Consider the following 12,995-nt stretch of genomic DNA (forward strand, 5'->3'; position numbering starts at 1 on the left):
CTTCCCTTCATTTGCTGTGTTCAAAGGGAAGACAACATCTATTGGGTGGGTGGGAGTTTCCTTCAATCTGGATTCTTGAATTGAGCAGAAGGCTCACCTAAATGGCCCCTTCCAACTCTACAGTGCCATAATTCTAGAGTACTTTGTCTCTTGTGTTTGACCTAGAGAGGAAAAACTAAATAGTAGCATTCTTTCTGTTTTTATCCCTAGCTCTCCAAGATGGCACTCAAAGTGGGTCCTAATTTCTTGATCTCCCTACTGGTTGATTAGGAGCACCTCAGTTCATTGTAAGTCATTCTGTCCATGACCAATATCAAGCACTGCTTTAGATCTTGAACAATTTCCTGGGTTTCAATTCCTAAGGATTTTTGAGGCATAGGTAGAAAACTACAGTAAGGATCTTGGATCCTAAGGTTTACCTTTTGGAAAACAAGGGGTAGAATTAGTATGATCAAAATATTTAAGCTCTATAAATCTTGATGGAGTGGCGGTACAATCTGCTACGTCACCAGAACATTAGAAATGGACCCTGATACAATCAAGACTTCTTGTGGTTTTCATATTAGGATAGCTAATGAAAACTGTGGCTGATTAATCATGCAAAAAGCCAACTGGGTTTCAGACACTGCCCAAATCTATTTCTTTCTACTTGTCCCCAATGCAAAAAAAACATTTTCCATAGACTCCGTGGCTTCTCATTAGAAATAATTACAAATTTTTCCAAAAAGAATAGAGAGGCTCTCAAGGGTGGGCCCTATTTTGTAAGCCAAAGATCGGAGGTTTGTGTCCAGAAATCTCTAGATAAAACTGGCAAATCTAAAACCTTGGAGAGTTGCTTCCAATCAGTATAGAGCCAGTTTGGTTTAAAGGTTAAGGCAACAGGCTGGAAAGCAGGAGGTCATAAGTTCATGTCCCACCTTAGCCACGAAAGCCAGCTGGGTGTCTTTGGGCCAGTCATTGTCACTTAGCCCAACTCATCTCAGAGCAGTGGTGAAATGCAATTTTTTTTGCCACTGGTTCTCTGGGCATGGCTTGGTGGGGGGTCATGTGACTGGGTGGGCGTGGCCAACTTTAAAAAATTTTAAACCATTTTTTACTACCTATTCCCCCAAATGCTTTAAAAAGTGTGTGTGTGTGTGGGGGGGGGATTCAGTTATGCCATGCGATCATGGGAACCTTTTTTCCCACTTTTTAAAGCATTTTTTTAACTACCGGTTCAGGCGAATAGATAGTGAAAAAATGCTTTTAAAAATGAAAAGAAAGCTTCCGACGATCACGTGGCTCAGCCTCGCAAGCCGTGTTTTTTTTTACTATCGATTTGCAGTCCCCACCGATTGTGCATGCAAAGTGGTAGCATTTCACTTGTCTCATAGATTTGTTGTTGTGGGAAAAAATAGATGGAGGAAGTGTGTTGGATATGTTCACTGCCTTGAGTTATTTGTAAAATAAATAAATAAAGGGCAGGATACAAATATGTAAATAAATAGACAACATTAAGCAAAATGGACAGGAGTCTAATTCAGTCTAAGGCAACTTCATTTTGGAATTTAGAATATGGGATATTCTAGAACAGTGTTTCTCAACCTTGGCGACTTTAGGTCCTGTGGACTTCAACTCCCAGAATCCCCCAGCCAGCTGGGGAATTCTGGGAGTTGAAGTCCACATGACTTAAAGTCACCAAGGTTGAGAAACACTGTTGTAGAATGTAAGAAATTTATAACAAAAATGGTATAGCTACATATCCAACTGTACACATACAAGGAAAATGGGCCAGTGTGTTGTAATGATACACATGAGTGACACAATTTACTAACGCACCCATGATTTTAGAGGGGGGGGGGAATCTTGCAAAGGACCATGGCTGCAGGCCCCAACAGATCTGGGAATTTTGGCAGTTGTTGAATTAACATATCTAGAGATCTCTAGGCTGGGGGAAGCTGATGGATAATTTGCAAACAGCTGCCGAGATATGAGATGCACACTGCTTAGATATACAGAAACTGTAACATTGTGGAATAAAGTGTAGGTAAAAAAATAAATAGACTAAAATAAATATAGATAAATAAATCCATTATATCTACAATCACTCAGCTTGCTGCGTCTGGTCCACAAAATCCTTCAAAATTCTCATAAAATTGGCCTGTCACTCTAATAAATACAGAAATGAGTGGCCTCTCTCGCTCCCCCCCCCTCTTATTTTACCTTTAATTGACTAGGTTCAGAGCTTCAGGCTCATCTGGATGGCATTTTTCTTGCTTCCAGTTAAGCCCCCTTCCTACTTCAATTCTCTGGCAACTGCAGGAGTGAGTTTGGGAGAGGAAGACCCCTATGTTGTACCTGCTCCTTGATTTCCTCCAGTCCCAGTGTGGCAATACTGCCCGAAGGCTTCTTCAGGGCAGGTTTGGGGCGCCGTAGGCCATGGGCCACCTTGTCACGGATCACCTGGAGCACAGCAAAAGACAGGAGAAAGGACAAGAGCAGGGCTTTGGTCTTCTGTGATGGCTGCACGGCAGGAAATAACTGTAACCCTTGATGGTTTTCAATGGTTTTCCAATGTTTTTTACGTTGTAAGTCATCCAGACTTTTTGGATATGAGACGGGCAGCAAATATTACACAATAAAATTAAAATAAAACAATAAAATTAAAATAGAATAAACAAATAAATTCCTTTCTCTAGTTTTACATTGCCCATCAAGCTCACCATGTCGGCCATTGGGGTGTTTCAGTCAAAGCCCCCCCCCCCCCCCCCCATAAAGTTGCAAAGCAGAGGTGCAGATCTTTGGAAGGCTACAGGCTGCTTTCTGGTGTGCGGAGAACCAGGAATAAAAGAGGTCTTTATTTTTAAAATGTAAGACTGTATGAGCGATTTATTAATTGATTGATTGACTGTTCGGGAATCTAGGCCATTGCAATCAGAGCTGCCAGTTGGTAAAATTACTACCCATCACTTAGTAATTTCTCCACTGTAAAGGTACAATTTATGGGTCAATTTTGAAAGCCTCTGGGGTCCTTCATCAAAGGCTTGGGGCTTCTGATTGTATTCCTCACTGTTCAGCTGGCAATCTGAGGACATGGATAGTGGGACATATTGCCAGCAAGCCTCTTTTGTTTGAAGAGTGGAAAAAAATGCCCCTCCTCTACTTTTTATTGGATATATTTTAAGGTTCACTGAATGTTGCTTTGTACTGTTGCATCTATTTTATAGCTGCTTTAATTATAAACCTCTTTGTTTTGTTTTGCTTCATTCTAAGAAGCAGTAGATAGACATATGAAGTCATAAATACAGTACATTATGCACATACATTTCAATGCATAAATAGGGTGTTCATCCACTATATTACACAATGATTTATTAAAATCGTATTTTAATAAATAAACTACTATTGTCTAGGTTCATGTAACACAGAAAGTCAAATCCAAACACACATTTTGGTCCTCTGGACCAAGGGTCTCCAACCTTGGCAACTTTAAGCCTGGCTGACTTCAACTCCCAAAGCTGGCTGAGGAATTCTGGGAGTTGATGTCCTCCAGGCGTAAAGTTGCCAAGGTTGGAGACCCCTGCTCTGGACGGTATGTAGCCCTGAATCTGTTGTCTGATGGTTTTCAAGGCCTCCTTGGAACATGACTGCTGACAATCAAAGTCATTGTTTCCTGTCTCTTTTCAATAAGAAATATACCAAAAAAAAATCCCGACCTTGTCCATTTTGGGCCCTTTGTCCACATATCCCCACTCATCTGCCACCCAAAATCCACACAGTGCAGATCATGGTTATCAATATATTTGAACTTCAGCTTTGATCACCCCATTTATGCCCCCCATAGCTGCCAATTGGGGCTAACCAGAATCAGAAATCCAGCTACACTTAGGGGACTCCAGGTTTCCCAGCCCCTTACTCTAGGGCCATGATGGCGAACCTATGGCGCACATGTGACAAGTGGCACACAGAGCCCTATCTGCGGGCATGTGAGCCGTCGCCCCAGCTCAGCGCCACCACGCATATGTGCGCGCCTCCCACTGTCCAGCTGGTTTTTGGGTCCCTGCCTTGCATGTGCGGGGGAGGGGTTGCATGCATGCGCTGGGGCGGGGGCAGGGTCACATGTGCATGCGCAGGGTGGGGTGCATGCAGGGGTCATGTGTGCATGCATGGGGCAGTGGGAGCATGGAGGGGGGTCACATGCGCATTGCATTATGGGTGTGTGCACGCGCTTTCGGCACGCAACAACAAAAACATCGGTCATCACTGCTCTAGGGAGAGGTATTTATTTCACAGTTGAGGTCAGTCACCATAACTCTCCAACAGACAAAGGTCCCAGAGGTGCATTTTCAAGAGGCAACTGGACTTTCTGTTTTTTTTTCTTTGAAGACATTTTGCTTCTCATCCAAGAAGCTACTTCAGCTCTAAAAAGCTTCTTTCATGAGAAGCGAAACGCCTTCCAAGAAAAAAACAGCACCTTTGGGACAACCATGACCTGGATGGCTGAGAATCTCCATAGACCAGTGGTTCTCCACCTGTGAGTCGGGAGCCCTTTGTGGGTCAAACGACCCTTTCACAGGGGTCGCCTAAGACCATCGGAAAACACGTATTTTCGATGGTCTTAGGAACCGAGACACCAATTTTATGGTTGGGGGTCACCACAACATGAGGAACTGTATTAAAGGATCGCGGGATTGGGAAGGTTGAGAACCGCTGCCATGGACAAACAGATGAGGCTTCATTGTTTAGTGATAGAATTGGATTTAGTATGGGGCAGGAGAAATTTGGCTTTCCCCCACTTTCCCAGTGCAACCACTATCTCATTCCAGCCCAGCCGACTCTATTTCTGAGTGGGTTCTTACCTCACAGATGTAGTCCAAGATTTCCAAGATGGTTAAGACACTGGCCCCAATGAAGAGGCCCATCTGGCCTCCAATGTCCCCTAGTGGACAAAGAAGAGGACAAGGATTGGCATCTTGAAAGTAACCAGCCAGGAATCGAGAATATAGATAGTCCTCGGCTTATGACCACAATTGGGCCCAACGTTTCTGTTGCTAAGTGAGACGTTTGTTAAGTGAGTTTTGTCCCATTTTACAACCTTTCTTGCCACCATTGTTAAGTGAATTGCTGCAGTTGTTAAATTAGCAACACGGGTGTTAAGGGAATCTGGCTTCCCCATTGACTTTGCTTGTCAGAAGGTCGCAAAGGGGGAATCACATGACCCCAGCTCACTGCAAGTGTCATAAATATGAGTCAGCTGACAGGTGTCTGAATTTTGATCATGTGACCAGGGGGATGCTACAACGGTTGTGTAAGTGTGAAACCTGATCATGAGTCACTTTTTTCAGTCCTGTTGTAACTCTGAATGGTCCCTAAATAAACAGTTGGACTACCTGGATTGATAGCTGGGAAGGACTGGGTGATGGGAGTTTGAAGGCTGGTTGGCAAGCATGGCTCTGCTTTCCCCGGGATCATCATCTCCCTTCTTTTTGGGAGTGTTCTCTGTCTCCTCCAGAAGGACATGAAGGACGTGAGCCACGGCTACCACAATTCTTGAATAGGTGGTGCCTTGTGGAGAATTCTGGAAGCCCGATCTAGGTACGTTCTTCTCTGTCACTGTGGAGACTTTCTAAAGGAAGGAATGCTTGGAGGAGGTGCCACCAGTTATGGAGACTAGACGCCCTTCTTGAAGTTCTTAGCTCAAGAACAGAAAGGGCCACTAAAGTTGCTGTAAGACCTGACATGGCTCTGGCAGCAGTCCTCAGCAGAAGCCATCTTGAGTCAAAACCAGACTCACTCGCTCACCCTTTTTTTTGTCTGCTCACACGCTCCTTGCCTCCTCAGCACTAGCTTTGCTTCCAGGGTTGAAGCTCTCAACCCTGGGGGAACAGCAGAGAAGAAGCCTATACAGAAGCCCTGAGAAATTGTATGCTTTCTTCTGTTCAATCACTTACCCAGAAGCCCTGCCAGATTGTATGCCTTCTTCTGTTCAATCGCCTCATAATTCAATGCCTCAAAGAAGATATCCAGCACCAAGAAGTTCTCCCTTAGGACAGTGGCAATAATGGAAGCAGGAGAGAGAAGATTTACAAACAGAGCTTTTCCATAGAGGCCCTCCAGGCCTTATCTGGTGCAGGTTTTTTTTTGCCACCACCACAATCTAGGAGGTTTGCCCACTGACTTGAGCAAACTATCTGAATTCTTCAGGTGCTCCTCGGCAACGTGATACTCACCGGATGTAGGTCTCATTGCGGTTGTATTTGCGAGCAAGGTACCGGGCTGAGCCCTTGTTGGGAATGCGTACCATGGAAATCTCCTTGCCGTAGCGGGTCAAATTACATGGCGTGGGACAGATACAGCGTTCCTGGGAATCTTCAATGGCTGTATCTAGGAGTGAAAAGGCACACATGGGCAGGACGGACCTGCCTTAGAATAACACATCATGCAGGAAAGGAAATTGCTATGCCGCATGGACTAGATCCCTGGTAGATCTCTCCAGGAGGGCTTCAAGTCATATACATTTTTCAGGGATTTTGATTGAAAGGGTGGGGGGCAGCACTCGAGAAGAACTATTCCCATGAGCTTTATACTCTAGCTACTTTGTACTCTGGCCAAACAAGTACTGTATTTGATTTTACTACGCGTATGGGTCTCATGAGAAAAACATGGGAAGCAGAAGGTTGGGTGTACTTATTTAAGTTGAGATGGGAGAGATGGTAGCTCTGGTCATAACTGCAGATGTGTGGATGTTTTTATTTTGTAAACTGCCAAAGGTCACAACATTAGAGTACTGTAGTATAAGCAGCTAACAAATAAATAACCTCCACCCAGTATGTCCATACCTACCACAAGCATAGCAGCTCCCACTCATTGCAAAGGGATGGGGAGGGGAATTGCCTGCTCTTGCTCTAGATCCCTTTCAGAATTGCTACTGATCAACATTCCCACAAGGCCGCCTGAGGATAGTTTGTAGCATTCTCAGCCCTTGTAATTTCAGCTCAACCATATCACACCTGTTCATTTTCATCAGGCTGGAAGCTATTTTCTTTCCCCCTCTATCAAGCTCAATAAAGCCAAGCTTGAAAATTGGGATTTCAACAACCCTGAAAATTTTGTTTCTCATATAAACAATTCCTGTTTTTCTTTTTAGAGTGAAGTATAAATGGGTGGGGGCACTGCTCATCTATGTGTACCAGTGGGTCTCAACCTGTGGTCCATGGACCCCTGGGAGCCCGCGATGTCATCCCAAGGGATCTGCAAATGCTTGAAGAAATGCTATGATTTAAATCTTGAGTTAAGTCTTGGGGGGTTCCATGGCCACAAAAAGTATTTAAAGAAGATCCATGGTGAAGAAAAGACCGAGAATCACTGCTATATACCAAACGTGTAGTAGGCAAACAAAAGAAAAGAATATATATCCCAAAGTTCATGGACAATGTGCATATCCATCCATTCACACTTTTTCCACGCACAGAGCAATATACGCGCCACCATTTATAGTTATCACTTCCTCAGTCTCTCTCTAAGGTGAGTATGTCTTAGGCATTACTAAAACCTGACAGGATGAAACTAACAAAGCTAGAAGGCTATGATTTATACAAAATTAATAGATCTGATAAAAGGGGGGAGGGAGGCAATATATGTGAGGAAGTACATACATCTGTAGCAATCCACAGATTTCAGCCTAAGCCCTAAGGGTTCAGCGATAACATCTGGGTGAGAATACAAAGGAGAAAAATCTATTGTTGAGATTGCTGAATCAGACAAAAAAAAATCTGAACAAAGTCTCCTTGGACCAGATGACAGAACTTTTAGGGAGGAGACCTGTAATAATAACAGGAGATCTACTATTTTTCAGGTCTGAAGGAAAATAAACTCAACTAAGGATGCAAAATCCTCCAAATTCCTCAATAGTTCTGCTGACTGCCTTGTTTTTTTTTAGGAAGTTGAAGTACAGACCAGAAGAACAGCCCTTCCAGGTCTGGTCCTAAACAATAGCAAAGAACTGGTTGAAGAACCGGAAATAGTGAGGCCTTGGATGGAAATGACCACAGCCTTGTGCTTCGAGAATCACTCTTACCCCAAAAGGAAGTGTATCATACATACATGGTCGCACGTACATTTTTGACTTCAAGACAACTAGCTTCAGAGAGCTTAGAGGTGTACTACAGGAGGGTCCATGGACAAAGGTCCTCAGGTCGAAGGAACATAGGTAAGTTGGGAACTTAAAAAAATAAAATAAAATGCTAGAGGCACAATCACGCACCACTCAGATGAGAAGAAAAGGTAGGGAGAGAATAATTTAGGAAACCACAATGGATACATAGGGGCTTTTTGACTGAGCTGTTGAAAATAATTTGTATAGGAAATAGAAATTGGGTAAAATTACAAAGGAGGCATGCTATCAAGTAGCTAATAGTCGCAGAAACTAGAAATGCTTAAGGGTAAAAGAAATTCAACTTTGCAAGGAAAGCCACAAAAAGAGCTTTTTAGGCATGTCAACCAAAAGAGGAAGAAAAAGGAAAGGGTGGGCGCAGGTGGCTAGGAGAGGAGGATGGTAGGATGGTTACAGGTGAAGAGCAAAGGGCAGAGCGACTTAGTTCTTTCTTTGCTTCAGCCTCCTCCCTCCCTAAAGGGGAACAGCAGTATGTTCCAATGGACCAAAACAGAAGAACTGAGAAAAGCAACAAGATGGATAAGGGACTGTTTGACTGCTATAGATGAATTTTATTCCCCAGATCAAGTACATCCAAGAAGCTCAAAGGAACATGCAGATGTTATTTTGGGACCTCTCTGTGAGCTTTAGGAAATCATGGAAGATGGGCACATAGCTGGAGCCAGCATGGGTTTATCACGAGCAAGTCACCCCAAATTAATCTGATCTCTGTTTTTTGGAAGAGTGGCCTGTAAACATTAGTTAACGCCATTAAGATGGGAGAAAGTGATGGGTGGCATAGTGTAAACCTCTGTCTTAGACCTGCTATAGCTCTACATTTTTATCAATGACTTGGATTGAAAGAGTTGAGGGACTCAAGGAGTTCATAGATGGCACAAACCTCGAAGGGGTGCCTGATACTTTAGATGAAAGAGGGGATACAAGAAGATCTTAAATAGGCTTGAGCATTAGAGTTGAAATAAATAGGATGACATTTAACAGGGGGAAATACAATGATTCTGTCACAGGTTCTGCCTCTCAGGCTAAAAAATGAAAGGCATGATTTTCGGAAGATAGGGCAAGAAACATTACAAGGACAAAGTTTAGTTGGATGACGGGGTGGGGTGGGGAGGTAAATCCTAATAGTAGAGCTGTTCAAAAATGGTTCAAAAGTCTATCCTTGGAAGGAGTTGCTCTCTGCTTTGTTGCAGTTGTTTAGAGATGAATAGCCATCTATTGGGGATGCTGCAGTAGGGGATTCCTGCAATGGGATGGGGACAATCTCCAGTCCTTATATTTTATCATCTATATGATTCTCCTTTTTCTCCCATACACACCAAATCATCTATCTCCTTCTCTTCCCATTCTTCCTTTCCCTTGCTTTGCACATGCCTTCAGAGAAGGTGAAGGGCTTTAATTGGCAAATCAAGACTTTCTGTGGGCTGAGATCTGCCTTAAGAATCAATCAACTACTCCCACAAAAGCAACTAAAACTCTACCTAACTATGACTGTTGTCCAGATCCTCTCCTTATTGGTCCCTTCATGGTTTGTTAAGATACCTTCAAAAATAAAGGTAAAGGTTCCCCTCGGACATATGTGCTAGTTATTCCCGACTCTAGGGGGCAGTGCTCATCTCTGTTTCAAAGCTGAAGAGCCAGCGCTGTCTAAAGACGTCTCCGTGGTCATGTGGCCAGCATGACTAAATGCTGAAGGTGCATGGAACGCTGTTACCTTCCCACCAATTTCCTATTTTTCTACTTGCATTTTTACATGTTTTCGAACTGCTAGGTTGGCAGCAACTGGGAGCTCATTCCGTTACGTGGCGCTAGGGATTTGAACCGCCGAACTGGCGAACTTTCTGATCAACAAGCTCAGAGTCTTAGCCATTGAACCACAGCGTCACCACTGAGCCACCTCCAAAAATACCTACCTAATATATGGTCAGCACATTCAATGTAGACATTGGGTGAACAGATGGTCTCATTTCCTGAAAGAGAAGAGTGTGGTAGTAGTAGTTAACCAGAGATGTTTCCTTTACCCAAAACTCATCTCCTGCTATTCTTAGAGTTGGGACAGAGAGAGGGTGTCTAATAATTTTGCTATGTGGACGTAGATGAATATATATTTTATTCTGCTGCCTTGGTATAAATGCATCCGTTGGCTAGAAGCCAAAAGAAGTCAATATAATGTAACTTTCTCCTCTGCACATATTGGACTTACCATCACCACTAAATTGTCCGCATAACAATTGACTTGTTAGGGGTGGATGATCGCTGTTGTAGTTCAGCACATATGCAGGACACCAAGTTGGAAAAAGTTAGCCTCATGTCACAGTTAAACAATTCTCTGGGCTAAGTAATATTATTTGGGGCAGCATCCTGAGGGATAATCGAGTCTATGGAATCCAAAGACCAGTGAAATTTCTGTGTAAGCAAATAGCATTTCCCCCTCTGGACTCAGAAATATGAGTTGGAAAGAGTACATATTTTCAGTATTCGAGCATTTGGTGGGAAGGATTGCACTGTGGCCCTATGCTGACAATGAGAGATCCTATAGATAATGAGGGAGTGAAGGTGGTTTAAGAGCCATTGAAGGATGGCACACATGGAACTATTTTCAGGCCTACTACCCCAGGGGGTGAGATAGTATAGTTTCCCATTTAGAATGCCCAAATTTTAGGCTGTCATCATTATGGAGGGGGGGGGAAAAATCACATATCAGGGCAAAACCCTAAGCTGAAATTAGTTGATCCATAGTGACAACCTTGGGAAATGGTGGATGCTGACAGCTGGATCAAGTTTTATTTTTTCCTCTGCCAGACAGGATATGCAGTATAGCATGAGGAGAGGGAGGGTGCAAAGCCATCTCCTCCAGTCTTGTTCCTCCCAAAAGGATTATTTTGGGGTAAATGGGAGTGTGATTCAACCTAGTCAGAGAGTACCTATTGGTAGTTGAACAAGACTGGTGTGATACAAATGCTCCATATTTGATTCCTCCATCTTGATTCCTGTACCTTTAACATCACTATGACAATCAAATATCACATGACCACAATTGAGGCCCAAATTTCTGTTGTTAAGGGAGACATTTGTTAAGTGAGTTTTGCCCGATTTTATGACCTTTCTTGCCATAGTTGTTAAGTGAACCACTGCAGCTGATAAGTTAGTAACCTGGTTGTTAAGTGAATCAGGCTTCCCCATTGACTTTGCTTGTTGGAAGGTCGCAAAAAAATGACCACATAACCAAATTGGGATACAGCAATGGTCATATCGTAAGTATGAACCAGCTGCCAAGCTTCTGAATTTGGATCACATGATTATGGGGATGCCACAAAGGTCGTAACTGTGAAAAAGGGACATAAGTGGCTTTTCCCAGTGCCGTTGTAACTTTGAGCGGTCACTAAATGAACTGTTGTAAGTTGAGGACTAACTGTATCAATCAGGTGAAAGACCTCTGAAGCCGAAAACAAATGGAAGGAAAAGTTTCACCAGCTTTGTGTCCAAGTGTCATATTGTGACATTCAAATCGCTGGAACAGATGTGAGGAGCAGATGTGAGTAAAGCCAAGGTTGGCCCCACAGGCTCATGGCAAATCAGCTTCTGGAGCAAATTCTCCAGGCAACCGAGGGGCCTGGAGTCTGTGAGGCAGGCCGAGAAGGCCTCCCTTACCTGGCATGTGCACCATGCGACACTGGCAGTTTTGGACTACCGCCTCTTTCTCGCATTGCAGCCGGCAAGCAGCAATGCTGTAGCTCTCGTAGCCAGGCAGGATCTGTTCCTCCTTCAGGCTGGCCTGGCAGCTCCCCCAAGGCTGGGGCAGGTAGGTCAGCTGCAGGAGAAGGGAAGCAAGCTAAGCACCAAGAAAAAGCAGGACTCGTCCAGTGATGTTGTTACCCGAAAAGCCTCTCCTTACCCACGCGCGTCTACGATCCTACATTCCATCCCCAAACAGGATGCAACTGGTTAAAAATACACAACTAGCAATGTGTTTAAATAAATTTGTAAACAATAAAAAGGAAAAGTCTACCAAACAATAAAAAATAATAATAACTTGAAAAGGTTTTCATTCAGAATACTAGGCTGGGAAAGCATCATAGCAGAGGTGGGTTGCAAATCCCGGCACTATCGGTTCGCTCGTGCTTGCGTGTGTGCGCAGAAGCATCCGGGGGGCGGAGCCTCCTGCCCCCGCCACTACCGGTTTGCCCAATCCGGGAGCAACCCACCTCTGCATCATAGCACCAGTTTTTTTTTATAAAAAAAATAGAAGATGAACAAGTGCAACTGAGCTGGTGCTGAAAATAGTGGCACATCCGTGAATGAACAGGAAAGGAATTCCAGAACTGGATAGTTGTACCAAAAATGCTCTCCGTTGGGCCACAACTCTAAGAATATATTTTCTTGTTTCTTTTTCAAGGCCAGACTTCTCCTTTACAGTATCCAGCAACCCCTGTTGTAAATAATGTTTACCTATTTTGCTCCACTCTAAACCTGAAGTACTAACCATGAATTTCATTCTTAAGGCTAGAAGGTTTTAGAGTTGCCTCTGATTTTACAGGATTCTTTAACATTTCAGGTTCATGCATTTGTTTTTCTAAATTATTACACACTGTAGTAGTTAAGAATCTGCACTGAGGAAATCTCTACTTTAAAACATAGTCCTTCATTAAAGGCTCCACATCCTGCAGAATTAGGCTTTGAGTAGCATTAAGTGTAAGAGACATAGGCAGCATCTTCTAATATTAATTAGACATTAGATTTAAATCCATCTTTCCTCCCAGATCTTAAGGCAAAGTAGTTAGTCTTCCAATTTTATTCTCCCAGCAGCAAGGTTGGATTTAGAGATAGTGACTGGTCAAAATTCCCT

General features: G+C 43.4%; 1 protein-coding gene across 1 annotated transcript in view; it reads right to left on the minus strand.

Annotated features, from left to right (window-relative positions):
- Positions 1–12,995, minus strand: part of ASIC4 (acid sensing ion channel subunit family member 4) — a 98,603-nt gene that overhangs the window by 15,986 nt on the left and 69,622 nt on the right. Inside the window, exons 4-9 of the mRNA XM_081939846.1 lie at positions 11,801–11,960; positions 10,063–10,119; positions 6,210–6,363; positions 5,931–6,022; positions 4,839–4,918; positions 2,338–2,442 (exon numbers count right to left, since the gene is read on the minus strand). Of these exons, the coding sequence (XP_081795972.1) occupies positions 2,338–2,442; positions 4,839–4,918; positions 5,931–6,022; positions 6,210–6,363; positions 10,063–10,119; positions 11,801–11,960 (648 nt within the window). The remainder of the gene's footprint in view (positions 1–2,337; positions 2,443–4,838; positions 4,919–5,930; positions 6,023–6,209; positions 6,364–10,062; positions 10,120–11,800; positions 11,961–12,995) is intronic.

The sequence above is a fragment of the Natrix helvetica genome, assembly GCF_964273705.1.
Source record: "Natrix helvetica genome assembly, chromosome: 1".
In the NCBI taxonomy this organism is placed as follows: domain Eukaryota; kingdom Metazoa; phylum Chordata; class Lepidosauria; order Squamata; family Natricidae; genus Natrix; species Natrix helvetica.